The sequence below is a fragment of the Budorcas taxicolor genome, chromosome 15 (assembly GCF_023091745.1).
Source record: "Budorcas taxicolor isolate Tak-1 chromosome 15, Takin1.1, whole genome shotgun sequence".
Classification (NCBI taxonomy): Eukaryota; Metazoa; Chordata; class Mammalia; order Artiodactyla; family Bovidae; genus Budorcas; species Budorcas taxicolor.
The window spans coordinates 46,347,758-46,374,501 of NC_068924.1; the positions used below are offsets into that span (position 1 = coordinate 46,347,758).

At 40.4% G+C, this 26,744-nt stretch overlaps 2 protein-coding genes across 2 annotated transcripts; both read right to left on the reverse strand.

Annotated features, from left to right (window-relative positions):
• Window positions 1-294: 294 nt before the first annotated feature.
• Window positions 295-1,236, reverse strand: LOC128060524 (olfactory receptor 56A4-like). Its single transcript, XM_052652927.1, has one exon. It carries the CDS (start codon window positions 1,234-1,236, stop codon window positions 295-297), a length of 942 nt encoding a protein of 313 aa, XP_052508887.1.
• Window positions 1,237-18,025: 16,789 nt separating this feature from the next.
• LOC128060370 (olfactory receptor 52E5) lies at window positions 18,026-18,973 on the reverse strand. Its single transcript, XM_052652774.1, has one exon. The coding sequence runs from the start codon at window positions 18,965-18,967 to the stop codon at window positions 18,026-18,028; it is 942 nt and encodes a 313-aa protein (XP_052508734.1). The 5' UTR covers window positions 18,968-18,973.
• Window positions 18,974-26,744: the final 7,771 nt, after the last annotated feature.

The window sequence follows — 26,744 nt, forward strand, 5'->3', positions numbered from 1 at the left end:
GCAATCTCATGGACTGCAGCATGCCAGGCTTCCCTTTCCGTCATCACTTCCTGGAGCTTGCTCAAGCTCATGCCCATTGAGTCAGTGATGCCATCCAACCATATCATCCTCTGTCATCCCTTTCTCCTCCTGCTTTCAATCTTTCCCAGTATCAGGGTCTTTTCAAATGAGTCAGCTCTTTGCATCATGTGGCCAAAGTGTTGGAGTTTCAGCTTCAACATCAGTCCTTCCGATGAAATTATTGCCTGTTAGCAATTTCTGTTCCCAATTTTTTGGCCTGTTGCATTTTACCTCTTATAACCTCCTGAGCAGTTTCTGGATTCCCTGCTTGATCTCCTTGGTTCTCACACCATAAACAATGGGGTTTAGAGCTGGGGGGATGAGGTGGTGCAGGATGTTGAGCAGGATGGGGACATCGGGGGGAATCCTCTTCCTGGCCAGGTTAGTGATGACCAGCACCAGCAGGACTGTGCTGAAGAAGAGGATGAGGATGAAGTGAGAACCACAGGTGCTCAAGGCCTTGGCAGCAGCTCCTTCAACCTTGATCTTTAGCACAGCTTTCAGGATACAAGCGTAGGAGAGAATGATAAGGATGAGGTCAGAGCCCAGTAGGGTCCAGCCTGCCACAAACTGGTAGAGCCGATTGAAGGTGATGTCATCACAGGAGAGTTTGGACACAGACAGGTTAGTGCAGATGCAGTTCTTGATGATGTTCTCTGCACAGTAGCTGCGTCTGGCGGAAAGGACTGGAACTGGCAGTGACGCAAGGGCATTCCGGGCCACTACAAAGATGGTGGCTCTGGCCACAAATTGGTTAGTGATGATAGACGAGTAATGCAGAGGGTGGCAGATGGCCACATAGCGGTCAAAGGCCATGACCATGAATGTGCAGGACTCCATGGTCAAGAAACTGTTCATGATGAACATCTGGAGGAAGCAGGGAAAAAACCCAATAGACCTGAGGTCAAACCAGAAGATGGCCAGGACCTTGGGGATGACGGTGAGACAGAGCACCATGTCCAGCAGGGAGAGGAGGCTGAGCAGGTAGTACATGGGCTCGTGCAGAGAGGCCTCCAGCCGGATGGTGATCAGGAGGGTGGCATTGGCCCCCATGGCCAGGAGGAAGAGGAGACTGAGGGGCAGGGACAGCCAGTGCTGCCAGCTCTGGTAGTTAGGGAAGCAGATGAGGAGGAATTCGGAGACTGGGGGAGAGGAGTAGTTGCTGGGTGATGCCATGCAGCATATCCTGATCACACTGGAAATCCAGAGTCCTTAAAATGTAGAACAGAATGTAGCACCATGGAAAGTGTATGTTATAATTGTAGTAAAACTTGGGTTTTCACTAGAGCTTTGAAACTGTCTCAGTGATGATTTCAAGTCATCCTCATCATTGTTAATCATTGCTGACATTTAACTAAAAACTTACCATGCATGTGGTATCATGCCAAATACTTTATATGCATTATATCACTTCCTCTTTTAAAAACACGAAAAAGTAACTAATATTATTATTTTCATAAATAATGAAGGAAACAAGAAAAGGGAGGCTGAGCACTTTGATCAAAATTGGAAAGCTAGAACATAAGCCACATTCCCTGGTGGCTCAGATGGTAAAGAATCTGCCTGTAATTCAGGAGACTTGGAGTCAATCCCTGAAGAAAAGAATGGCAACCCACTCCAGCATTCTTGCCTGGAGAACTCCATGGACAGAGGAGCCTTGTGGGCTACAGTTCATGGTGTCACAGAGTCAGACATGACTGAGTGACTAACAGACACACAGACACACACTCAGACACACACGTGGCAAAACCAAACTGAAAACCAAGGAATCTGATTCTAGAGCCTGTGCTTTCAGCCCCTGTATAAGATTTAGCCTCATTCAGCACAATTACTTAACTCAGCTTTTCCTTTCCTCAGAGTTTACAAGGAAGAGAGCTCTGTTCAGCTGATTCTAAAGGAGCCAAGCCCTTTGCTCCATACAACTGGACAGGGATTGACTTCAGGATTCTTTATTTTCAGTATTCAGGAAATATTGGATTAGAGGTGGAGCAGCCCTTTGCACCATCCCAGGACAATTTCATCCAGCTCCAAAGAGGATTTCACTTCAAGGTATAATGTTTATCATTCTTTTACTGGATTAACTACTATTGCTTCTCTTTGTGACATTTCAAGAGTGCTTTATTAGATTTGAGTCCTTTAGAAAAGACTGTGAATTTCCTATTCTCGTGACAGAAACAGTATCGCCAGGTACACCGGGAGGTTACCAAAGGTGAAATAGAAGTTTTCAATAGTTAGTGAGTAAGTTTTCAGCATATAAACTCAAATAGGGCTTGCTTACCTGGTGAGCAAAATTATCCATGAATCCTTGGGACCAGGATCCAATTATTTCAGCATATGGAATCTGTGTTCTGAAAATTTACCTGCTGTGATTCTAGTTGGGATTTTCTTTTTTCTTGGTGTTGGGTTCTGGCTTAACTCCCTCACTGCTATACAAAGAGCAGACTGACCAACAATAAGAAGAGTGGCGACAATGACTCCAGCACCTGAAGACTGGGAAAGAGCCAGGGAGTCATGCGGGGATGAGAGAAGCAGCCCAGGAGACATACACTCAGTAGACTTGGGGCTACTGATGCTGCTCATGTATCCCACCTGAGCCGCCGCCTCCAGGAGAGTGATGTGTGTATGAGAAGGTATCAGATGCTGGCTGCCAGAGAAGGAAATGAAGGATTTTTCTTGATCCAAAGAATTTCACTTTCAATATCCTAGACTTTCCAAATACAGACTATGCAATAAACAAACACAACTTTCTACTCAGTGTAGGGCTTTAGGAAACCAAAGATTCAGGGGCTCAAGGGTCAAATCTGGGGTAGGGACAGCTATGTATTAGCTCAGTTCTGTATTTCCATTTGTTTTTTTTTTTATTTTTTACTTTTACTTTATTTTACTTTACAATACTGTATTGGTTTTGCCATACATCAACATGAATCCACCACGGGTGTACATGAGTTCCCAATCCTGAATCCCCCTCGCATCTCCCTCCCTATACCATCTCTCTGGGTCATTCCAATGCACCAGCCCCAAGCATCCTGTATCCTGCATTGAACCTAGACTGGCGATTCGTTTCTTACATGATATTATACATGTTTCAATGCCATTCTCCCAAATCATCCCACCCTCTCCCTCTCCCACAGAGTCCAAAAATCTGTTCTATACATCTGTGCCTCTTTTTGTATTTCCATTTGCGATTAGAGAATTTATTCTCAGTATGAATCAGAGAAATAAGGAGGATAGAAAACATACCTATCTCTTCTAAAAAGCCTTCTCCTTCTCATTAATCAAGTTCTAGATTCTCAGAGTGACTCAAACTATTTGAAAAGTCAAGAAAATGATCAGTGCCTTTTCAGATCTGATCTTGTTTGGCATATAGATGTATAACGTGGATTAAGTAAAAATGATTATTTTCAGGGAAATTGACTAATAGAGAAAACTTGACTTATAAACATATATAACACATCTTATAATTGTGGTTATAGTAAAAATTATCTTACAAGCAGTGGAAAAGAGATAAAAGTACAGGTGAATGAAGCAATGTTATGTAGTTGAAAATCTGAGTTCCAGCTCTGGCTCTCATACTCATTACATGACCCTGAAGGCTATTTAAACTCTTTGGTGCCTGATTTTCTCATATGTGAAACAGATAAATGATACTTAGCTTTGCTGTTGTTGTGGGGACAGAAAGGATTATTTCCTGAGACCCTATTAGCCCAGGGACATAACAAGCTTAAAGCATCTGAGAAGGACACATAAAATGGTTATATTCATCTGGGGAGAGGGGAGGGTTACTCTTGTAGGCAATGGCAAGAGAAGAAAGGTCTGCCTAGCTGGATGTTCAGTAATGATTAATGATGAGTATTAGGGGCCAGTAGATCTTAAGGTCTTTGTGGGGGAGGAGGTAGGTGAGCAGAGTATCAGGAGACAAGGTTTAAATGTGAGCAGGAACATATGCAGCCATTCACAGCCCACCTGGCAATAGGCATTGTCAGGTACATCCTAAGGAATCAACAGAGAATTTGACACAGGGAAGTGCCATGCTACAGATGGGACAAAGGAGAATCACACACCAGCCTTTTAGAGAATCCTGAAGAGTCCAGAGGAAAAGTGATCAATATCTGAACACAGGCAGGTAGCTGGAGAAGGAAGGATATATTAATATTTGAGAGGTGAGAAGGACACCTAGATTTAGTGTAAAGAAGACTGAAGGCACAGAGAAACTGGAGTCAAGAACATCATCAAAAGTCTTTTAACAGACACAGGGAAGAAATGTCCTTTTCAGACCTCATATAACACTGATATAGTATAGCAATATACTTTTAGTCCCATCTTAGAATCCTTTTAAATTCCTCAATAGCTGGGAACATTTTTTCTCTATATATATATTCTCCTCAATGAAACTCAAGCCTGTTAATATGAGAAATGAGGACTTGTTGGCCATCTGCAGCATTGCTTTGATCTTCAATACTCCAATTTCATTAATTACTCCACTAATTCTATTAGTTACACTCACAGACTGATATTTACAAAGGAGTGGTCATAATGGTTCCTTATTCCAAGTGCTAAAGAACAGGACATGATCCCTGACCATGAAATGTTGAGAGTCTGGAAAGGACAGATAAGTCTTAAATAAGCCAAATGATAACAGAAAGTCTGAACCTAGCTATGATTGACTAGAAACAGAGTGATCACTTTGGCTCACAGATGTGTTTAAGACAAGAGAAGAAAGGAAGGTCCTGACCCAGCCAGGCACACCACCTTGGTCTTCTAGCCGTGATATGGATGGGGGCTTTGAGTCTACAGTTGTTTGGGGTCAACAGCTTTGTATGGATCTAAGTGTGTTGACAGAGTCGACATCTATATCAGGCCCTATTGAAAGATTTCATCTCCTTTTCATTCCAGGCTCCTGGACTCACCTTTCTTCATTGTCTCCTTCCTCACAATTTTCCTGGCCTCAACTAGGACTTACCAGCTTCCAAAGTTTGCACTGCCTCTATTTCTGGTTGTTGGAAAAAACACCTGAACTGGCCTCTTCAAAGGCTCTAGAGGCTGATTTTATGGCCTCTGGCTCCTCTGTGCTCCTTCCATCTCCATTACTTTCAATGGTTGGTGCCCTTGTTAGACACCTGGACCCCGAGGCCCTATGGTCTGTTTCCCAGGAGAGTGTATTGTCAAAGACTTAATTCAACACTGTGTACAGAGTGAGAGAGATCAAAGGCTCTTGGGGAGTCTGAATAAAGGAAAAACACCCCAAGCAAAGAAGGGTAAGAAAGCTGAGTGATGAGAATCTTTTTGGGAAAAATTTCTATGGTTGCACCAGTGGGGAAGGAACTGAATAAATTACCCTCGGAAGGAGATGACAAAGTTACATCCTTGGTAACCAAAGGAACAGGGGCCTCCAAGCAGCTTGGACTGTGGGCAACTTTGGGGGCCAGGAAGTCAGAAATGTTCTTTACAGGGAGGAAGGACTTATTTCCTCTTATAATGGTGTGAAATAATCTTCAGTGTGCAACATGAGAAAAAGACACTAAGTAGCAAATGTTTGCCCTCTAAAATTTTGTTAGCTTTATTCATGTAATTATTTTCTCTCCTTCTGGATTTAGCTGGGCAGATAATTAAGCTGGTTACCTGTACTTTATCTACCTGAGTTCAAAACACGTACTAGATTATCCAAAGTAATTGATTGATCTTGAAAGTAAGTTTTAATGGTGACCCACTTTGGAGGAAGAGAGTATGAAAAAACCAAGATAGTCTTGGGGTCACAATCAAGAGCAGAATAATTTACCTGAGATTCTTATGAAACAAAGGAGGAGAGAATAAAGAAGAAAATGGGTGAAATAGAGAGGAAAGGAGCTATGGAAAATAACAAAAAAATAGAAGAAAAAGACAGGGAAGGAGAGGAAGGAAGACAGTTTATAAGAAAGAAAAAAGCACAAAGATAGTGAATTAATGTTTTTACATGCATATATAATTGAATGAAAAAAGTCAGTAAAATAATTACTCTTTTCAGTGTTTTAGACAATGAAAGGGCTTCCCTGGTGGCTCAGACGGTAAAGTGTCTGCCTGAAATATTCGATTCCTGGGTCGGGAAGATCCCCTGGAGAAGGAAATAGCAATCCACTCCAGCACTCTTGCCTGGAAAACCCTACGGATGGAGGAGCCTGATAGGCTACAGTCCATGGGGTCGCAGAGTCGAACACGACTGAGCAACTTCACTTTTAGACAATGAAACAGAAATATGGGGAGTTTAAATTAATTGCTTATTTTGTGTAGCTGGCAATAGCCTAGCTAATCCAGAATATTAAACCTGGCTTTCACACTTAAAATCCAGGGATTTTTTACACTGAAAGTGAATGTCAGGAAGTTATTTCTTAAGAGTATATGGCCTACTGACCAATCTGTCACTCATAGAGCATAGGAAGAATCAGCCATGGTGATCAATATAACATGTGCATTATTTGGTGAACTAAGCAGTCCTGTTCTCTAAGAAAAGAAAATTGGTGCAAGAGGAATATGAAGTGACGACACTAAGCAAGGCAGTATTATCCCACAACAGGAAAAAAAAAATCTCAGAAATATCTTCTCACTGATATTAGTTGCCTGGATAAATGTACAATAACTTCTCAGACATCTCTTAAGTCAGCAGAGTACCTAAAGTCAGGCAGCCTGCTCTCACCTCAGCTGTGAGGAAACAAGATACTCAGACCCATAAATAACATCCCCTCCCCCCACCTTTTGGCTCAATCTACAGACAAATCATATTTACTTTTACGGGAGTTAGCTCAGGTCTTGGGAAACTCTCAGCCTAATTCTCAAATAGGACACAATTCTTAATTCTATTATAAGCATCCAAGCAAATGTAAATTCAATTATTTTGTTGAGGAAATCCATCAAGTTCTGTCTTCCTTAGATATTAACTCCTCTAGAGCCCCTTCCCAATTATATCCCAACAATCGTGTCTGACAGACAACAAACTGTGTAAACCCAAAGAGAATCCTCATTTGTTTGAATTAAATGTTGAACTCCTGATGTCCCCCTGGCAAAATGGCAAAGCAGGTCTCCGGAGAATATTTAGATGGTCCTGGGCTGGGGGCTGCGTCTGGGGAGGAATTCAAAGCCCGGTACCCAGTCTGTTGAACTTCCGTCTCTGACACGCAGTTTACCCCTACTCCACCCAGCGCCTTCTCTTCCCTCCTACCACAGGTGAGGGGGATGATGGGAAAACATGGAAGGGATCTAAATGTGTCCCTCTGCTTCTCTCTCTTTTGTCTAAAATAAACATGGGGGATTATTTAATGAAGCATCTGGAGAAAGGAATCAAGAAGTAGATCGGGCTGTAGGACAGACAGTGTCTCAGTGAGATCAGAAGGGCCATAGACGTATTGGAGGTTCTCCTACCGCTTCTCACCATTTTCGCCGCATGGTTGGATTTTAGCTTGGCAATCAGTGTATATAAATGACAGAGACAAGGCTAACTTTTCCAAGCAGAGTTCTTTTTCCTCCTAAATACAAGTAAATTTACATTTTCCAGGCATACTTGCCATTGCACGTGTGCTCAGTTGCATCTGACTCTTTGCAACCCTATGGACTCTAGCCCACCAAGCTCCTCTGTCCATGGGATACTCCAGGCAAGAATAGGGCAGTAGGTTGCCATGCCCTCCTCCAGGGGATCTCTCCTACCCAGGAATCGAACCCTTGGGTCCTGTGTCTCCTGCATTATAGGAAGATTCTTTACCCACTGAGCAAACTGGGAAGCTCATACTTGCAGTTGTGTGGGGCTTTATGACTAAGTCTGGCCAAGGGAATGACATGCACCTCTTCCAGGAATGGCTTTTACAACCTCCTTGATGTCCTCAGCATTCTATCTCTTCCTCCTCTTCTGGCTCATTGCAGATAATTCACTGGAAGACACAAACCCATAGAAAGTAGTGGAACCACACAGTGAACAAGGCTAGGACCCTGAATGATTGGAAGGAATCATTTTCACCTTTTGCATACACTGAATTCAATGTCATTAAAAAGTATAAAATTGCATTGTGCTAATTCACTGGTAAATTGGAATTGTTTGTTTTGACAGCTGTCAAATTATGGTGCAGTGGTAAAGAATCTGCTGGTCAGTACATGGGAGGTGGAAAAGACGTGGATTTGATCCCCGGGTTGGGACGATATCCTGGAGAAGGAACTGGCAACCCACTCCAGTATCCTTGCTTGGAAAATACCATAGACAGAGAAGCTTGTTGGGCCACAGTCCATGGGGTACAAAGAGTTGAACATGCCTGAGTGACATGCCTGACTGAATACACACACACACACACACACACACACACAAGTTGGTAATTCTAGGGGAAAGGTTTAAAGAATTCAAAATAATAGTGTGTGTTTGCAGTTGTTTTAATTTGATAAGTTGTTATGAGTAATATATGAGCTTAACAGAAAGTTAGCTGGTTTCCAAGAAGACCACGATAGATAAAGTTTGTAAGTATAAAGTCTTGAAGAATGTTCCTAGTACTTGGGAAGTCAAAGGTTAAGAGAAAGATTTAGAATGTCTTTGAGTAGCAAAGACTCATAGAAAATGACCCTGAGAAAAGACTAGATTATGTGAATCGCTGTCCTCTCAAGTCTGATAGCCTTAGATAGACACCATTATGTATAAAAGCAGTTGCTTGGGGAAAGCAAAAATACATAAAAAAGGAAAGAAAGTTTACCTAAGAAAAATCTTGTTAAATTTTTAAGGGGATTCATTGCTAAAGGAACATGATCTAGGCTTTTAAAAAGTTTTTGATTAAAAATTAAAACACAATGGAGTATTATTCAGCCATCAAAAAGAATACATTTGAATCAGTTCTAATGAGGTGGATGAAACTGGAGCCTATTATACAGAGTGAAGTAAGCCAGAAAGAAAAACACCAATACAGTATACTAACACATATATATAGAATTTAGAAAGATGGTAATGATAACCCTGTATGCGAGACAGCAAAAGAGACGCAGATGTATAGAACAGACTATTTAACTCTGTGGGAGAGGGAGAGGGTGGGATGATTTGGGAGAATGGCATTGAAACATGTATAATATCATATGAGAAATGAATCGCCAGTCTAGGTTCAATGCAGGATACAGGATGCTTGGGGCTGGTGCACTGGGATGACCCAGAGGGATGGTATGGGGAGGGAGGTGGGAGGGGGGTTCAGGAGTGGGAACTTATGTACACCCGTGGCAGATTCTTGTTGATGTATGGAAAAACCAATACAATATTTTAAAGTAAAAAAAAATTTAAAACAATCATTGATTTTAATACTTGACAGACACAAAACAGTCTCCAAATGCAATATCTGCAAAATAAGTCACATTTTCCATTGCCTGCTTCATAAAAGGCAGTGGGGGAACATTAAAGAAGACACAACCCCACAGATGCAGAAAAAGGACATGGAAAGCAATGGCCAGGAGAGTTTCTCCCAGAATCATATAAAGTGGGAGGTCAAGAGAACTTACCCAACTGTTAAGGAGATAAAAGTATTGCAGTGCCTGCCCCAAAGCACTTCAGAATTACCACTGACAAGTTCCTGCTAAATGTATTGCACGCTTCAGTTCAACTGGGAATCTTTTTGGTTTATGCTCCACTATTAGATATATGGTAGGAGGAGGAAGATGACTCATCCAAGAGGGACTACATCAGGACCTGATGGAGATGACCACACACCCCTGGAGACCTTGGACTCTTTGAGGATACAGTGCCTAGGTGAGGGTTCTGGTAGTCTCATTTGGGAAGAGATTATATATGCTTTACATGTGAGGGTCTCTCATATCACTTTTCTTATTGTTATTCAGTCACTAACTAACTCTTTGTGATTAAATAACATCTAACTCTTTGGAACCCCATGGAGTGCAGCACACTAGGCTTTCTTGTCCTCCACCATCTCCCAGAGTCCACTCAAATCCCTATCCATTGAATCAGTAATCCCATCCAACCATCTCATGCTCTGCTGCCCCATTCTCCTCTCACCCTCAAGCTTTCCCAGCCTTACATGCTTTTCCAATGAGTCTGCTCTTTGAAACAGGTGACCAAAATATTGGAACTTCAGCATCAGTCCTTCCAATGAATATTCAGGGTTGATTTCCTTTAGGATTGACTAGTTTGACCTTATTTCTCTTAAGAAATAAATATTTAATCACCAGCCCTCTCCAGCTAGATTTATGTAAAGATTCTGGCCAAGGGAATGACAGAAAAAATGGTGTAAATCTCTCTTAAATTGAGTCCCTAAAATACTTACAAAATCCTGCTCACTCTCCCCGTTTATTTGCCTGACATATTTAGAAGCACCAGTGGCAGTCTGTAAGGGATTAGAACATGAAGGAGTCAACTAATCAAAGAAGCATGGGTCTCTAAATGCTGACGTGAAACAAAGGCCACACGTATTGGAATGATAAGTGGATGAGAATAAACTGAAATTGTTAAGTGTGTTAAGTTACTGTGATATCTTTGATGGAGAAATCAACTTTACTTACACTGAACAATTCACTATATGTTGGGTTATACAGTGGTCTGCCTTTGCTATTTATAATATGGACCATGAAAAAGTCCACAAAACTGCAAAACTATCCAGTTGAAGTCTAACAATTCAACTTGCTCTTCAAAAATGTAATAGGAAAAGCAGATTTATTTATGTAGCAGATGTGCTTAACTCGCTCTTGACTCTGGCCACTATTAATTAAATGATCATTAGGAATTTATCATTTTGCTTAATTGCCTAATTGGCAAGGTTGGAAATAATGATGTCATGGGCTGTTTTGAACGTAAGCTTTCTTAAAGTAGCTTTTTTCTTGGTAACTGTCTGTACTAACCACTATTTTGTGAATCATACATATGGCACACTTGATAAATATTTTTTTAGTTGAAAAATAAATAAATGTTATTTTTATGTATAGCCTCTAGTCAAATATTGCTAATGTAACATCTTATAAAATGCTGAGATATATTCTATTTATGAATACTTGACTTATGTCATTGATTTGATATTGACTTTTCAATGTCAAAGGAGAAAAGGAAATCAGAGTATAAATTGTCATATATATCTTTTATTTTTTAAATGAATCATTAAAATTCCCGTTGGCTTATGATCATGAAGTACAGTATTTTCCTCTTTAATCTATCCACAGTCCTTCCCCTACTGTTGGAGATCCCAGAAATTTTGATTTCAAAGTTGTCAATCTCCTTTCAAACACCAAGCAGACTTAAGTGGAATCACTCCAGTGTTGCTATTCTGGTTAATAGCCACAAGGAGACACTGTTGAGTTGCCAGCAATGAAGCCTTTGATGGGTTCTTTTGGAGAGTTCTGACAAAACGTGGTCCACTGGAGAAGGGAATGGCAAAACACTTCAGCATTCTTGCCTTGAAAACCCCATGAACAGTATGAAGAGACAAAAAGATCTGACACTGAAAGACAAACTCCTCTGGTTGGTAGGTGCCCAATATGCTGCTGGAGAAGAGTGGAGAAATAGCTCCAGAAGGAATGAAGAAGCTGAGCCAAAGTGTGAGTGTGTCTGGTGGTAAACGTAGTCTGATGCTATAAAGGACAATGTTGCTTAGGAACCTGGAGTGTTAGGTCCATGAATCAAAGTAAATTGGAAGTGGTCAAACAGGAGACGACAAGAGTGAACATCGACATTTTAGGAATCAGTGAACTAAAATGGACCGGAATGGGCGAATTTAATAAAGATAACCATTACATACACAACTGTGGGTAAGAATCCCTTAGAAGAAATGGAGTAGCCATCATAGTCAACAAAAGAGTCCAAAATGCAATACTTGGGTGCAATCTCAAAAATGACAGAATGATCTCCGTTCGTTTCCAAGACAAACCACTCAATATCACAGTAATCCAAGTCTATGCCCCAACCACTAGTACAAAGAAGCTAAAGTTGAATGGGTCTATGAAGACCTACCAGATCTTCTAGAACTAACACCAAAAACTGATGTTCTTTTCATCATAGGTGATTGGAATGCAAAAGTAGAAGTCAAGAGATACCTGGAGGAACAGGCAAGTTTGGCCTTGGAATACAAAATGAAGCAGCGCAAAGGCTAACAGAATTTTGCCAAGAAAATGCGCAGGTCATAGCAAACACCTTCTTCCAACAACACAAGAGATGACTCTACACATGGACATCACCAGATTGTAAATACCAAAATCAGATAATTATATTTTTTACAGGCAAAATGGAGAAGCAATATATAGTCAGCAAAAACAAAACTGGGAGCTGACTGTGGCTCAGATTGTAAACTCATTATAGCAAAATTCAGACTTGAATTGAATAAAGTAGGGAAAACCACTAGGCCAGTCAGGTATGATCTAAATCAAATCCCTTGCAATTATGCAGTGGAAGTGACAAATAGCTTCAAAGGATATGATCTGATAGACAGAGTGGCTGAAGAATGGTGGATGGAGGTGTACAATATTGTACAGGAGGCAGTGACCAAAACCGTCTCCAAGAAGAAGAAGCACAAAAAGGCAGAATGGCTGCCTGAGGAGGCCTTACAAATAGCTGAGAAAAGAAGACAAGCGAAAGGCAAAGGAGAAAAGGAAAGATATATCATCAGAATTCAGAGTTTCAAAGAATAGCAAGGAGAGATAAGAAAGCCTTCTTAAGAGATTAGTGAAAGAAACAGAGGAAAGCAATAGAATGGGAAAGACTAGAAAGATCTCTTCAAGAAAATTAGAGATGCCAAGGGAATATTTCATGCAAAGATGGGCACAATAAAGGACAGAAATGAAAGGGACTTAACAGAAGCAGAAGGTATTAAGAAAAGGTGGCAAGAATACACAGAGGGACTTTACAAAAGAGATCTTAATGACCCAGATAACCATGATGGTGTGATCACTCATCTAGAGCCAGACATCCTGGAATGTGAAGTCAAGTGGGTCTTAGGAAGTATCACTATGAACAAAGCTAGAGGAGGTGATGGAATTCCTGTTGAGCTATTTCAAATCCTAAAAGATGATACTGTTAAAGTGCTGCACTCAATATGCCAGCAAATTTGGAAAACTTAGCAGTGGCTCCAGGACTGGAAAAGGTCAGTTTTCATTCCAATCCCAAAGAAAGGCAATGCCAATGAATGTTCAAACTACCACACAACTGCACTCATCTCACATGCTAGCAAAGTAATGCTCAAAATTCTCCAAGTGAGGCTTCAGCAGTACATGAACCGAGAACTTCCAAATGTTCAGCTGGATTTAGAAAAGGCAGAGGAACCAGAGATCAAATTGTCAACATCTGTTAGATCATAGAAAAAGCAAGAGAATTCCAGAAAAAGCATCTATTTCTACTTCATTGCCTACACTAAAGCCTTTGACTGTGTAGATCACAATGAACTCTGGCAAATTCTAAGAGATGGGAATACCAGACCACCTGACCTGCCTCCTGAGAAATCTGTATGCGTGTCAAGAAGCAATAGTTAGAACTGAACAAGGAACGATGGACTGGTTTCAAACTGGGAAAGGAGTACATCAAGGTTGAATGTTGTCACCTTGCTTCTTTTTTTTTTAATTTTTATTTTTACTTTATTTTACTTTACAATACTGTATTGGTACTTATATGCAATGTACATTAGGCAAAATGCTGGGCTGGATGAAGTACAAGCCGGCATCAAGATTGCTAGGGAAAATATCAATAACTTCATATATATTGATTACACCATCCTTATAGCAGAAAGTGAAGAGGCATTAAAGAACCTCTTGTTGAAAGTGAAAGAGGAGAGTGAAAAGGCTGGCTTAAAACTCAACATTCAAGGAAACTAAAATCATGGCATCTGGTCCTATCACTTTATGGCAAATAGATGGGGAGACCATGGAAACTGTGACAGACTTTATTTTCTTGGTCTCCAAAACTGCTGCAGATGGTGACTGCAGTCATGAAATTAAAAGACGCTTGCCTTTTGGAGAGAAAAAAAAAAAAAAACTTTGAAAAACCTAGGCAGCATATTAAAAAGCAGAGACATTACTTTGTTAGCAAAGGTCTGTCTAGTCAAAACTATGGTTTTTCCAGTAGTCATGTATGGATATGAGAGTTGGACCATAAAGAAGACTGAGCACCAAAGAATTGATGCTTTTGGATTGTGGTGTTGGAGAAGACTCTTGAGAGTCCCTTGGACAGCAAGGAGATCAAACTAGTCAGTCTTAAAGGAAATCCATCCTGAATATTCATTAAAAGGACTAATGATGAAGCTCTAATACTTTAGCCACCTGATGTGAAGAGCTGAGTCATCAGAAAAGACCCTGATGCTGGGGAAGATTGGTAGGAGGAAACGCGGAGGATAGAGGATGAGATGGTTGGATGACATCACCGATTCAATGGACATGAGTTTGAGCACGATCCAGGATATGGTGAAGGACAGGGAAGCCTGGCATGCTGCAGTCCATGGGGTTGCAAAGAGTCAGACATGACTGAGCAACCGACCAAACAACAACAAATGCTGTTTAGACTCCCAGATTCCCTGTCTTGATGTCCCACTCTCGGTCTCTGAGGTCACAGTTGTCATCATTAGCACTCACATGCTTGGAATATATCATAAGCAAAATATAGCATCAGATGTACTAAGAGGCTTTCAAACTCCACTTTATGATATATGGAATGCATAGTTTTATTTCCTCAACAATATTTAGCTGTTTGTTTTGAGTCTTGGTCACTAGATAGATTCTGTTTTCCTCTAGATATTTAATTCCCAGGTAACCTGTTGCTCTCTCTTGCTACTGGATCTTGATTAAAATTTTCTCTTGTTTCTCAGTACTGTTCAATGGTTTCAGATCTTTATTTCTCGAAAGGATCTGTGTTGCTCATGTAAATTTCTCATGCAAATATGACAAACCTGCAAACCATGGAGTGAAGTGAGTGGCTTTGATAGGTCCCATCTTACCCTTCTCTGTTTCTTAATACAACTTCTTCCAGAATAGCTGAACCATAGACTATAATAGCAAAGCGACTCTTCATAGATTTTCCCAGTTAAATTGACAAAAACAACTACAGTCTACAATTTAAAATACATTTAGTTAATACTAAATCTGGCCAACTAAGACTGTGCTAAGAGGACTTTTTTTTTTTTTTTTTTTAATATTATTGAAACATCTTGGCAGTGTTGGATCTGCCCTTTAAGACCTGGTTCTTAGAGTAATCCTGGCCCCCTATTCCCATTCCCTTTACCTGTATGTAGAGTCACCCGAAACCTTGTCTTAGGACCATTTTTTCCAGTTTCTTGAACCACCTTCCCTGGTTTTGACAGTTCTGTGAGAATCTGTGGTCTTCTTTAACCTCTCGCCTTAGAACCAGAGCACAAAGACACTCATATTTAGGGACTGACTTCTGTAGAACTAGAGATCCATTGTAGACACTATTTGTCAACTCTACATTTATACACTTCAGTATTGTAAGTAAAGAAATGTTTTCTAAGCCCCTTCATGTGCCAAAATTGTGCTAGTTATCATGAGGAATGAGAACTGGTATATGGAATCCTACATCCTTTACAAATCCTTACAACAAATTGGTAGTATTTATCCCTGTGAACACTGACTTTGAGTCAAATTTCTCATAATTGTGTTGCTATTTGCATTGATTTAAAGACTCTGTATTTTCTTCTCTATTTTCTGATTTTGTCATCAGAATAACATTAATTTTCTAAATGATTTTGAAAGATTTGCAAATTTGTTAATATTGCAAAACAGTTAATATAGTATTAATATGCAAAACATATGATAAGTTATCATGGCTTCTTACCATCTTACCGGGGCTTCCCTGATGGCTCAGTGGTAAAGAATCCACCTGCAATGCAGGAGATGTGGGTTCAGTCCCTGGGTAGGGAAGATCCCCTGGAGAAGGAAGTGGAAACCCACTTCAGTATTCTTGCCTAGAAAATCCCATAGACAGAGGAGCCAAGGGGTAGCAAAGAGTTGGATCAGACTGAGCACACACACCATCGTACTTGGATGAAAATCTGCAATAACCTTTTTTATCATCTCCCTTCATCATTTTGATCTGTTTAGTCTTTTAAAATCTTGTTTGTGTCAATATTATAATTTCTATGTAGAGACTGATCATTTGGTCATTTTTTTAAAATAAATTTATAAAGAGTATCATTTTTTTTTAAGTTCCCCACCTCTCTTTGTTTGCATTACCGTAGTCCCATTCTCTGTTTATTCCTGCTCACTCTCTCTTGAATTTTAACCAGGGTCCCATTTCCAATTAGAAGCCAACTAAATGTTTCTGCAGTTCCTAGAATACCCAAAAAATCAGTTATACTGTCTAGCTTCCATACTCAGATGGGAATGACTTTATGTTAGTAGCCACTCTCATGCATTCTGCCCTAAAGCTAACCATTCTGCCTCCTGCCCTAATCAGGACTATAGGGCAAGTAGTTTCACTGAGTCCTCAAGCCCAGAGAAAGCACTCTTAACTCTTTAGGCATTATAGCCTTCTGACTAGGCTTTGACCAAGGTCAGGGTTGAGTCCCTGAAGACCCCCAAGCACCAGGGTCATCTGCAGCTGGAATCAGTGACCGTAGAGTAGGATTGAAATTAGTAAATTTATCTATATGCACCAGAAGTAACAACCACACCAGAAACGCATGTGTTTATTTTCAATGTGTCTTTGTTCTTAGAAGCTGCAAAGATGTTTACAACAGCTTTTTTTTTCAGTTATTTTATTAGCGAGTATACTGACACTCAAAGAGTTCTAAGTGACAAACTCAGGTAAACCTTCCAGTCAAGGACAAAGCCTGAGTTTAAACCTGAATCTCATGACTCGTGTATGTCCCTTACCACTGTGTCCTTCTTGACTTTCATGAAATTCATCATTTTTATAGTCATGAACTTCAGCTTCTGACCTGTGAATAACAAGACCATAAGAAAGAAAATTATTTTGAAGGTACCGGGGGCATGACTTTTCCAAACCTTTTCCTCCGTTTAGAAATTTTGTAGTATCAGTGGGATTTCAGTGTGAGAATTTTTAATGTACTTTTCCTGTGGCAAAAAATAGAGTGATTATTTTGGAATCTTTGAGCCATGCCTTCCAGTGGGAATATACAGATTATGACTGATAGGCAAAAAAGTAGTGTGACTGGCTTGTGTGGAAATGCCAGAGGAGTTTAATGAAAATATTTCCAGTGTTTACTACTGCTTTGATCTTATTATTATCCCACTGATGGTGAAGAGGAACTAAAAAGTTTCTTGATGGAAGTGAAAGAGGAGAGTGAAAAAGTTGGCTTAAAGCTCAACATTCAGAAAACAAAGATCATGGCATCTGGTCCCATCACTTCATGGGAAATAGATGGGGAAACAGTGGAAACAGTGTCAGACTTTATTTTTCTGGGCTCCAAAATCACTGCAGATGGTGACTGCAGCCATGAAATTAAAAGACGCTTACTCCTTGGAAGAAAAGTTATGACCAACCTAGACAGCATATTCAAAAGCAGAGACATTACTTTGCTGACTAAAGTCTGTCTAGTCAAGGCTATGGTTTTTCCAGTGGTCATGTATGTATGTGAGAGTTGGACTGTGAAGAAGGCTGAGCGCCAAAGAATTAACGCTTTTGAACTGTGGTGTTGGAGAAGACTCTTGAGAGTCCCTTGGACTGCAAGGAGATCCACCCAGTCCATTCTGAAGGAGATCAGCCCTGGGATTTCTTTGGAAGGAATGATGCTAAAGCTGAAACTCCAGTACTTTGGCCACCTCATGTGAAGAGTTGACTCATTGGAAAAGACTCTGATTCTGGGAGGGATTGGGGGCAAGAGGAGAAGGGGACAACAGAGGATGAGATGGGTGGATGGCATCACTGACTTGATGGACGTGAGTCTGGGTGAACTCCGGGAGTTGGTGATGGACAGGGAGGCCTGGCGTGCTGCTATTCATGGCGTCTCAAAGAGTCAGACACGACTGAGCGACTGAACTGAACTGAACTGATGATCATGGAAGATTTTCTTGGGGCTAAACATCAATAGCTTTTTGGGTTCAGCATCCTAAGTACTCGTTCTCTTATCTGCTTTGTCCTGACCCCATAGATGATAGGGTTAAGGGCAGGAGGTACAACCACATATAGATTGGCCAGAAGTATGTGGATGTAGTGAGGGACATTGTGGCCAAAGCGGTGGGTCATGAAGGAGAAGAGTGCTGGCAGGTAGAAGGCCAACATGACGCAGACATGGGATCCACAGGTGCTGAGTGCCTTGAGCCGTGCATCCCAGGACGGGAGGTGGAAGACTGCTCTGAGGATTTGGACATATGAAAATCCAATCACAGAAAGATCAATGTATCCCACAGAGAAAGCAATCAAGCCATAGATAACATTGACCCTAATACTGGCACAAGACAACTTTGCCAAACCCATGTGTTCACAATAGGTGTGGGGGATGATCCGGACTTCACAGAAAGGCAGTCTCAGGATAAGGAAGATAAATGGAGTCACAAATACCAAAGTCCTAAATATGATGACTATGCCAAGGATAGCTATTACCTTACTGGTGAGGACCATGCTATATCTCAGGGGGTTGCAGATGGCAATGTATCGGTCTATGGCCATGACTGTCAGCACCACAGACTCCAGGCCAGTGCATATGTGAATTGTGTACATCTGTGTGATGCAAGCACCAAACACAATCTCCCTGAGATTGAACCAGAAGATGCCCAGCATCTTGGGGATGGTGGCTGTGGACAGGCCAAGGTCAGTGAAGGCCAACATGGCCAGGAAGTAAAACATAGGTTGGTGGAGGCTGCGTTCAGTCTGGATCACGAACAGGATGGTAATGTTTCCCAGGAGAGCTATTAGATAGACTGCAAGGAAGGGGAAGCCGATCCAGATGTGCAAGTCTTCCAGCCCTGGAATCCCCATCAGAAGAAAGGAAGAAGGATGGAGCTGTGTCTTATTGGGGTGCAGCATATCTGGTTGGAGTGGTTATAGATACATTTTTTGCAGTTTTCTTGCTTCCAGGGAGAGACCATAACCTCTTTCAGAGCATGTCACCTGTTTTCTGGAATCTTTAATTTCATAATACAGCTGAGGAGACCTAGAGATGGACTATGAGGCAGAATTAAAAAGACATTCTCACTTCAAAGTATTTACCTCACCAACATAGAAAACTACGTGGAAAATTTCCCCAAAAAAGCCATTTTGCACTTGTATCTTTTTCCCTTCACTCTTTAAGGAAGAAACTGCTATAAAATAGCAAATATTGATTGTTAATTATATCTGTTAATCATCATGTAAAGCCTAAACAAAATGGTCTGTGTGTGTGCATGTAAAATTACAGGATTTGTATTGATATAGATGGTTTAGGAGAATGATATATTCTTTCAAGAGAGGCCTGAAAAGAAGATGGTATGTGGATATATAAGCAACAAGGTCTTACTGTATATCACAGATAGCTATATTTAGTATCCTATAATAAATGATAATGGAAAAGAATACAAAAAAGACAACATTATAAATCAACTATACTTTAATAAAAATTTTTTATAAAAGAACAAGGAATTGCTAAATGAAAAGAGAAAATGGTGTGTGGTAGGGAACTTAGTTATGGTGGAGGGGTGGACAGCTAGTGTTTAGATCTGAGCTAAGGAATGGAATTAAGAAATTTTGACATATCAGGAGACTAATGTATAATTCCAGCAAAATAATAAACCTTCTCAGAGCTATAAATTCTTCTAAGTCCCATCACCAAAATAATTCTTAGTCTAGATTTAATGAAACACTATCCACAGAGCCTTCCCCAGCTGGCTTATTTCATGATTATTTATTATTTTTGTTATTTTCTAGAAGTCTATTTATCTTGCTGTTATGCTAGTCATTATTGATTATTAGTGGTTTTTAAAGTGTAGTACCTGGGCCGTGGGTATCAGCATCATCTAGTAATTTGTTATAAATGCTAATTACTGGACACTACCCCAGACTCAATTGATGCTTTTGAACTGTGGTGTTGGAGAAGATTCTTGAGAGTCCCTTGGACTGCAAGGAGATCCAACCAGTCCATTCTGAAGGAGATCAGCCCTGGGATTTCTTTGGAAGGAATGATGCTGAAGCTGAAATTCCAGTATTTTGGCCACCTCATGCGAAGAGTTGACTCATTGGAAAAGACTCTGATGCTGGGAGGGATTAGGGGCAGGAGGAGAAGGGAACGACAGAGGATGAGATGGCTGGATGGCATCACTGACTTGATGGACGTGAGTCTGGGTCAACTCCGGGAGTTGGTGATGCACAGGGAGGCCTGGTGTGCTGCAATTCACGGGGTCACAGAGTCGGACACGACTGAGTGTCTGAACTGAACTGAACCCCAGACTCTCTAAATCAGAATCTCTGGGATTGAGACCTATTAATAATGCTAATTAAACCCTCTAGGCAATTCTAATGCTCATTCTAGCTTAAAGAAACACTGCTAGCTTTTTACCACTAGGGTATAATGTCTTTGATGTCAAAATCTGTGCCAGATTTATGTTCATGGTATAAAGTATCTTTATACTTTACATAGTGATAGTCAGAAATCAGCAATAATTAGCAAATAAAAGTTAAAGGTTTAGTGGAAATAATCTTTCCAATTATCATATGAATATGATATCCTAGATAAACACAAACTGAGTAATAGAGTGGCATGCAGAGGGATTTTGGAGAGCTCTCAGAAATTATGTTTCTAAAAAAGCTAGTAAAGTAGGACTGGGTCGAAGGAGAAGCTGACTCACCATGAGACTGCATCTGGGGCCTCCAGTGATATTATGGGAAGCTCTGGAGCAGGAATGGCCCTTCTATGTTGTCCCACGACGATGCAAGGAAGTCAGTTATTTGCATTCCACGGTGTCCTGCCATTGGCTGTGTGTTATCCTGAGTGATGGGACAAAACTTTGGTTGAGATAGTTTCTTGGGTTGGATGACAGTTCCAGAAAGGGGTGCAGATGTGAGCTCCCAGTATCTGATATTCCTAGTAGCTGGGAGGTAGATGCATATTTCCTAAAAAGCAGATCTGGAAAGCGTGTCACAGGGCATACCACAGATGGCATTGTGTTTCTGCTCATTCTTGGCTGTATTTCTCTTTCAGTCTCAGGAAACTTACTCTTTCCTTACTTACTTGTCTGCATTTGAACTTCACATCTTACTTTTTCTTCTTTCTCTACTTGCCAATATTCTTTGTATTTCTTGCATCAGGGGCAAAACTTTAATTTGCTTCTGGACATGGCTTGGACTAAAATTCACATTTGTGTGTATGATAAGTTGCTTCAGTTGTGTATGATTCTTTGTGACCTTATGGACTATAGCCTGCTAGGCTCCTCTGTCCATGGAATTCTTCAGACAAGAATACTGGAGTGGATTGCCAGGCCCTTCTCCAGGAGATTTTTCTGACCCAGGGATCGAACCTGGGTCTCCTGCATTGCAGGCAGATTCTTTATGATCTGAGCCACCAAGTACTTTAATAGTGTTAGTCTTCAGAAATAGCTATCAAATCTATTTTTCTTCTCCCTCACAACTACTGAGCTAATTAAGACTTCTATAATATTTTATCTTTATTTTTCAATAATTCATCCCTCTTCACCAATGACTCTCAGTAATTTTCCTTTTGAAAAACATATGACTGATCAATATAATACTATCAATAAAATGTGATTGAGATGCTGTGACTCATATCCTGTTCAAAGGGAGTAGGGGGTTCAAAGATTCATGTCCTGCTCAATAAGATTGTCCAGTGTTTCCAATGTTTACTATTGTTTTGATCTTATGATCATCCCCCGGAATGATCATGGAAGATTTTATTGGGGCTAAATATCAATAGAAGCATATTGTCATTGGCAAAAATGCTGTCTGTTTAGGTCAATATGTTGCAACCATTGTCTTTACTGGGCTTCCCCGGTGGCTTTAGTGGTAAAGAACCCACTTGCCAATGCAGGAGATTTGAGAGATGCGGGTTCAGTTCCTGAGTTGGGAAGATCCCCTGGAGGAGGGCATGGCAACCCACTCTAGTATTCTTGCCTGGAGAATCCCATGGACAGAGGAGCCTAGTGGGCTACAGACCATAGGGTCACAAAGAGTCAGATATGACTGAGCGACTGGGCGTGCACACACGCATTACCATTACTATGGCCACTACTGATGTGGTCATCTTCACCTTTTGTGTGCTTAATATTATTTTCTGTTTAATAAACACTTCTATGCATATTTTTAAAGTTTATATTCACCATAACTCTCCGATGCTCTTTCTTTTTCTTTTGGAACCTTTCTTTCCTTTCAGATACACAGTTCCCCAAGTAAACTGTGGTGAGCTTCTCCCAGGGACTGGCTTCCATCTTTGCAGCAGAATTGAATAATATCTTTGCCCAGGTTTCCAGGCTTCCCATCTCTCAACCCCTCTGTGCCTCATTTTCAGAAATGCTGTAACCTCCCACTAGGATGACCATGCCCAGTGTAAGGGGTTCTCTTCTGAGATGACAAAATAGAAGGCTGTAGAGAAGGAAGGAGTTCATTTGTTCCAGCCAATGAGTTACCATTAGTATTTTCCCCTCCTGTTTGCATATCACATTCTTTGTTCATATATTTGAATCTATCTGTTTAATATCTATCTACCTATCTGCTGATTTTTTGATAGCAGTTTGCATATTTAGTCCTGTGTTTGCTATGTGATTTTGTGTTAGTGACCGATGTGCATCTATAAATTCAGGTTTTTCTCAACACAATTTCTTGCTGCTCTGCTCGGAGATGGCCTTCTCTACAGAGACTCTGATGGAGCCACTGGAATGCCATCATTCCATGAATCACTTTAGTTACTGTCATTGTGATCCCTCTTCCAGCATAACCAGAAACTGACTCACCTACCTCTGGCTGGCATCTGAGAAATCATTTGTGAAGAACTGGATGCCACAGACTGCAGCCTGCACATGTCTGAGTTCTCAATAGCCAAGGCCAAGGAGTTATATGAGAACGCTACCCCCCTCCCCCCCCGCCCGGAAGGGCTTTCCCACTGCGGGTTGTGTCCTTGGATGTAATATGGCATGGAAAATTTCCATATCCCTGAGGACAACCTTAAAATTTTCTGGTCAGAAATTCCCTCTGGTTACAGATCTATAGTCTGCATCCTCCAGTGAGTACCCTCAGGAGTCTAGTCAGTCAGAGGAATAATGGCCTCCCACCAAACTGGCAGGCTGCAGACCATGGGTCACAAAGAGTCAGACATGACTGAGCGACTTTCAACTTCACCTTTTTTTTTTTCACCAACATCTTAAACCTCACTGTGGAGCAGGTGAAGTTACTTTTGGCAGACAGGGAAGACAGTGAAAGAGCACTATAGAAAAAACCCCAGCATTTCTCAAACTCAGTGCAAAAATATATGCACATTAAATAAAGGCCAGAGCCAGAATTCTTATGTAAGTTTACAAACTTTGAGCTATATTTCTTTTAAGATTTACACTAAATGATTTTCGTGAGAGTATAGCACCTCTAACACTAGATATAATAGCAATTATGTATCATGTATATTAGGAACATGGTCCCTTTGCCCATCCCTTTGTTCTGTGATTTATGTCCATTCAATTTACCTTTTGAACTTTGGTTTTCTCACAGGGAAATAAGGAAAGAAAACCAACTTAACAGGATTGTTGTAATGATATAATGAGATAATGCCTAGAAAGGACTCTATCACTGTTTATTAGAAATTAATTGATATTAAACACTGGTTATTTAATTAATTTATGGCATTATCCCTGGAATCAACATTTTAGAGTCAGAAAACTTAAGTTTAAATCTTTTTTCTACAATACAATAACTTAGAAACATTGAGCATAATTCTTTACATCTATAAGCCTCACATTCTGTCTTATAAATAAATAAAATATTTTAAAAGGGGTGAAAATGACAATTCACATCACATGTTTTTTTCTGAATTAAGATAATGCAATGAGAAAGAAGTGTTTGACAATAGATCCAAGCTATTACTAAAATGGATATTGTCTGTACTAAAAGGACTCATTTAATTAAGAAATGCATTTAGCTTGACCACTAGGTGTCAGTAATGCTCATATGACAAGCAAACATTCTTGATTCAACCTATTATTTACTAAGCTCTTATTAGACAACACATTATTTAGGTGTTCAATAAATATAGGATAAATCAATAAAACTTTATTTGTAATTTTACCTTTATATATATGCAATGGCATAATCAACTGCTTTTTGAGCAAGTAAGAAAAGATCTCTTGTGAGCTATCAGGTAAATAACTGTAATTTTTCAAGATATTTTACATATAGCGTTACTTATATGACTCCAAAGTGAATCACCATCTTCTCTTCAGAAAGCTTTGATTTATTTTATGGTAAAAGAGCATAAAGGATAAAAAAAGTTTTCGACTCTTCTTCATCACTTACAGTATTCTCCACAAAATGTGTTATATCTGGCTATACATTTTCATATCATTTTTTTGAATTTCAGTGCTAGTTAAAGCTTTAGAAAGCTCAAAGTTTTCTTCAATACCCATGGATTTTATAAAACATGTAAAAGAATACTCCTGGCATTTCAGTTTTCCTTACATCTCACTTTAGACCTTAGGGAAAGAGTAATATAAAATTACTTGAGAACATATAGGGATACAGACATAGGACATGCATGGCAGTGACATGATTATCCATTCCTTCTTTTTAAAAAATTTTGACCCTCCAGGTAAACATGGTACATTTAATTTCAGAGTGAATTCATAACATGAGTTTTGAAAATCGGAAGTATTTTGCATAACTCTTGAGTGGTCTAAGAGGATAAAAAGAAATCCAAATCTGTTCTAAGGGGACTCTGAGAATGAATAGCATGTGTGCATGCCTGCTAAGTCGTTTTAGTCGTGTCTGACTTAGTGTGACCCTATGGACTGTATCCCACCAGGCTCCTCTGTCCATGGGGATTCTCAAGGCAAGAATACTGGAGTGGGTAGCCATCCCCTCCTCCAGGGGGATCTTCCCAACCCAGGGATTGAACCTACATCTCTTGTATCTTCTGCATTGGCAGGCAGGTTCTTTACCTATAGCACCAGCTGGGAAGCCTGAGAACAATGAGAGACAGTATCAAATATCACAGACACAATCCTGAAAAAATAATATAGTACTTGAAAGGAGAATACATACAAATGCTGGTCTTCGAGCTTTTGTTCTGAATTTTTTTTTTAGCTCTTCGTTTATGTGGGCCAATGTGCTGCATATCTTCTCTGCCTCTCTAGGACCACTTCATACACTGTATCCTGGAGGACCCACACAAATGTACTGCACTGATTGCTTCCTTTGTGCTTTGACACCTGGTTGTATTCAGAATATAGAAAACACCAGCAGGAGGGTAGCAGGGAGGAAAGTCAGGGTATTCTCTCTGGTTTCCAAGTGCCCACTCCTTGTAGATGAACTGAAAGTCATCATGTGCTGAGTAAGTCCCTCAAAATAAATCCCAGCTCCTGCCAGGTAGATTCCTTCACTGTGTCTTTGAATCTAGATTTTAGGAACCACACTGTGCCTATAGCTTGCCATAGTTTAAGGGCACCAGCTTGAGTTTGCCAAATATTTTTTTCTGAAATTTTCATAGTCAGTAAGCAACTTTATCTTTCACTGAAGATCTCTCTATTTAAATTTACTTTTAGTTTATACAATAATGTACAATATATAACATATCTTATATATATGTATGTTTTACTGGTCCTACTTTTAACATAGGCAGTTTTATCTTTAACCTTGATTTTCCAAAGGCTTTTGAACTGCATTCAAATATATATTAAAGGAGCTAGTTTTGTAGTTATTGGAAAAGACTGGTACAAACTCAGGCTTCCCAGGTGGCTCAGTGATAAAGAATCTGCCTGCCAATCCCTGAGCTGAGAACATCCCCTGGAGAAGGAAATGACAATCCATTCCAGTATTTTTGCCTGGGAAATCCCATGGACAGAGGAGTCATAGGGTTGCAAAGAGTGGGACACAACTTAGTGACTAAACAACAGCAACAACACAAACTTTATAAAGGAAGATTTAAAAATGGCCCATAAGTGCCAAAAGTATAATCAATGTCACTAGCTATCAGGGAAATGAAAATGAAAACTACAGTGAGATACTGTTTCTCACACACTAGAACAACTAAAATTCAAAAGATCAAAACCCCCTCAACATTGGTGAAAATGCGAAACAGTTGAAGCTCTCATACTTGTTGGTCAGTTCAGTTCAGTTCAGTTCAGTCGCTCAGTCGTGTCCCACTCTTTGCGACCCCATGAATCGCAGCACGCCAGGCCTCCCTGTCCATCACCAACTCCCGGAATTCACTCAGACTCACGTCCATCGAGTCAGTGATGCCATCCAGCCATCTCATCCTCTGTTGTCCCCTTCTCCTCCTGCCCCCAATCCCTCCCAGCATCAGAGTCTTTTCCAATGAGTCAACTCTTCGCATGAGGTGGCCAAAGTACTGGAGTTTCAGCTTTAGCATCATTCCTTCCAAAGAAATCCCAGGGTTGATATCCTTCAGAATGGACTGGTTGGATCTCCTTGCAGTCCAAGGGACTCTCAAGAGTCTCCTCCAACACCATAGTTCAAAAGCATCAATTCTTCGGCACTCAGCCTTCTTCACAGTCCAACTCTCACATACATACATGACCACTGGAAAAACCATAGCCTTGACTAGACGGACCTTAGTTGGCAAAGTAATGTCTCTGCTTTTGAATATGCTGTCTAGGTT

Excerpts from the sequence above, each read along its gene's own strand:
- LOC128060524 (XM_052652927.1), bottom strand. The coding sequence starts at position 1,236 with ATGGCATCACCCAGCAACTACTCCTCTCCCCCAGTCTCCGAATTCCTC.
- LOC128060370 (XM_052652774.1), bottom strand. The coding sequence starts at position 18,967 with ATGCTGCACCCCAATAAGACACAGCTCCATCCTTCTTCCTTTCTTCTG.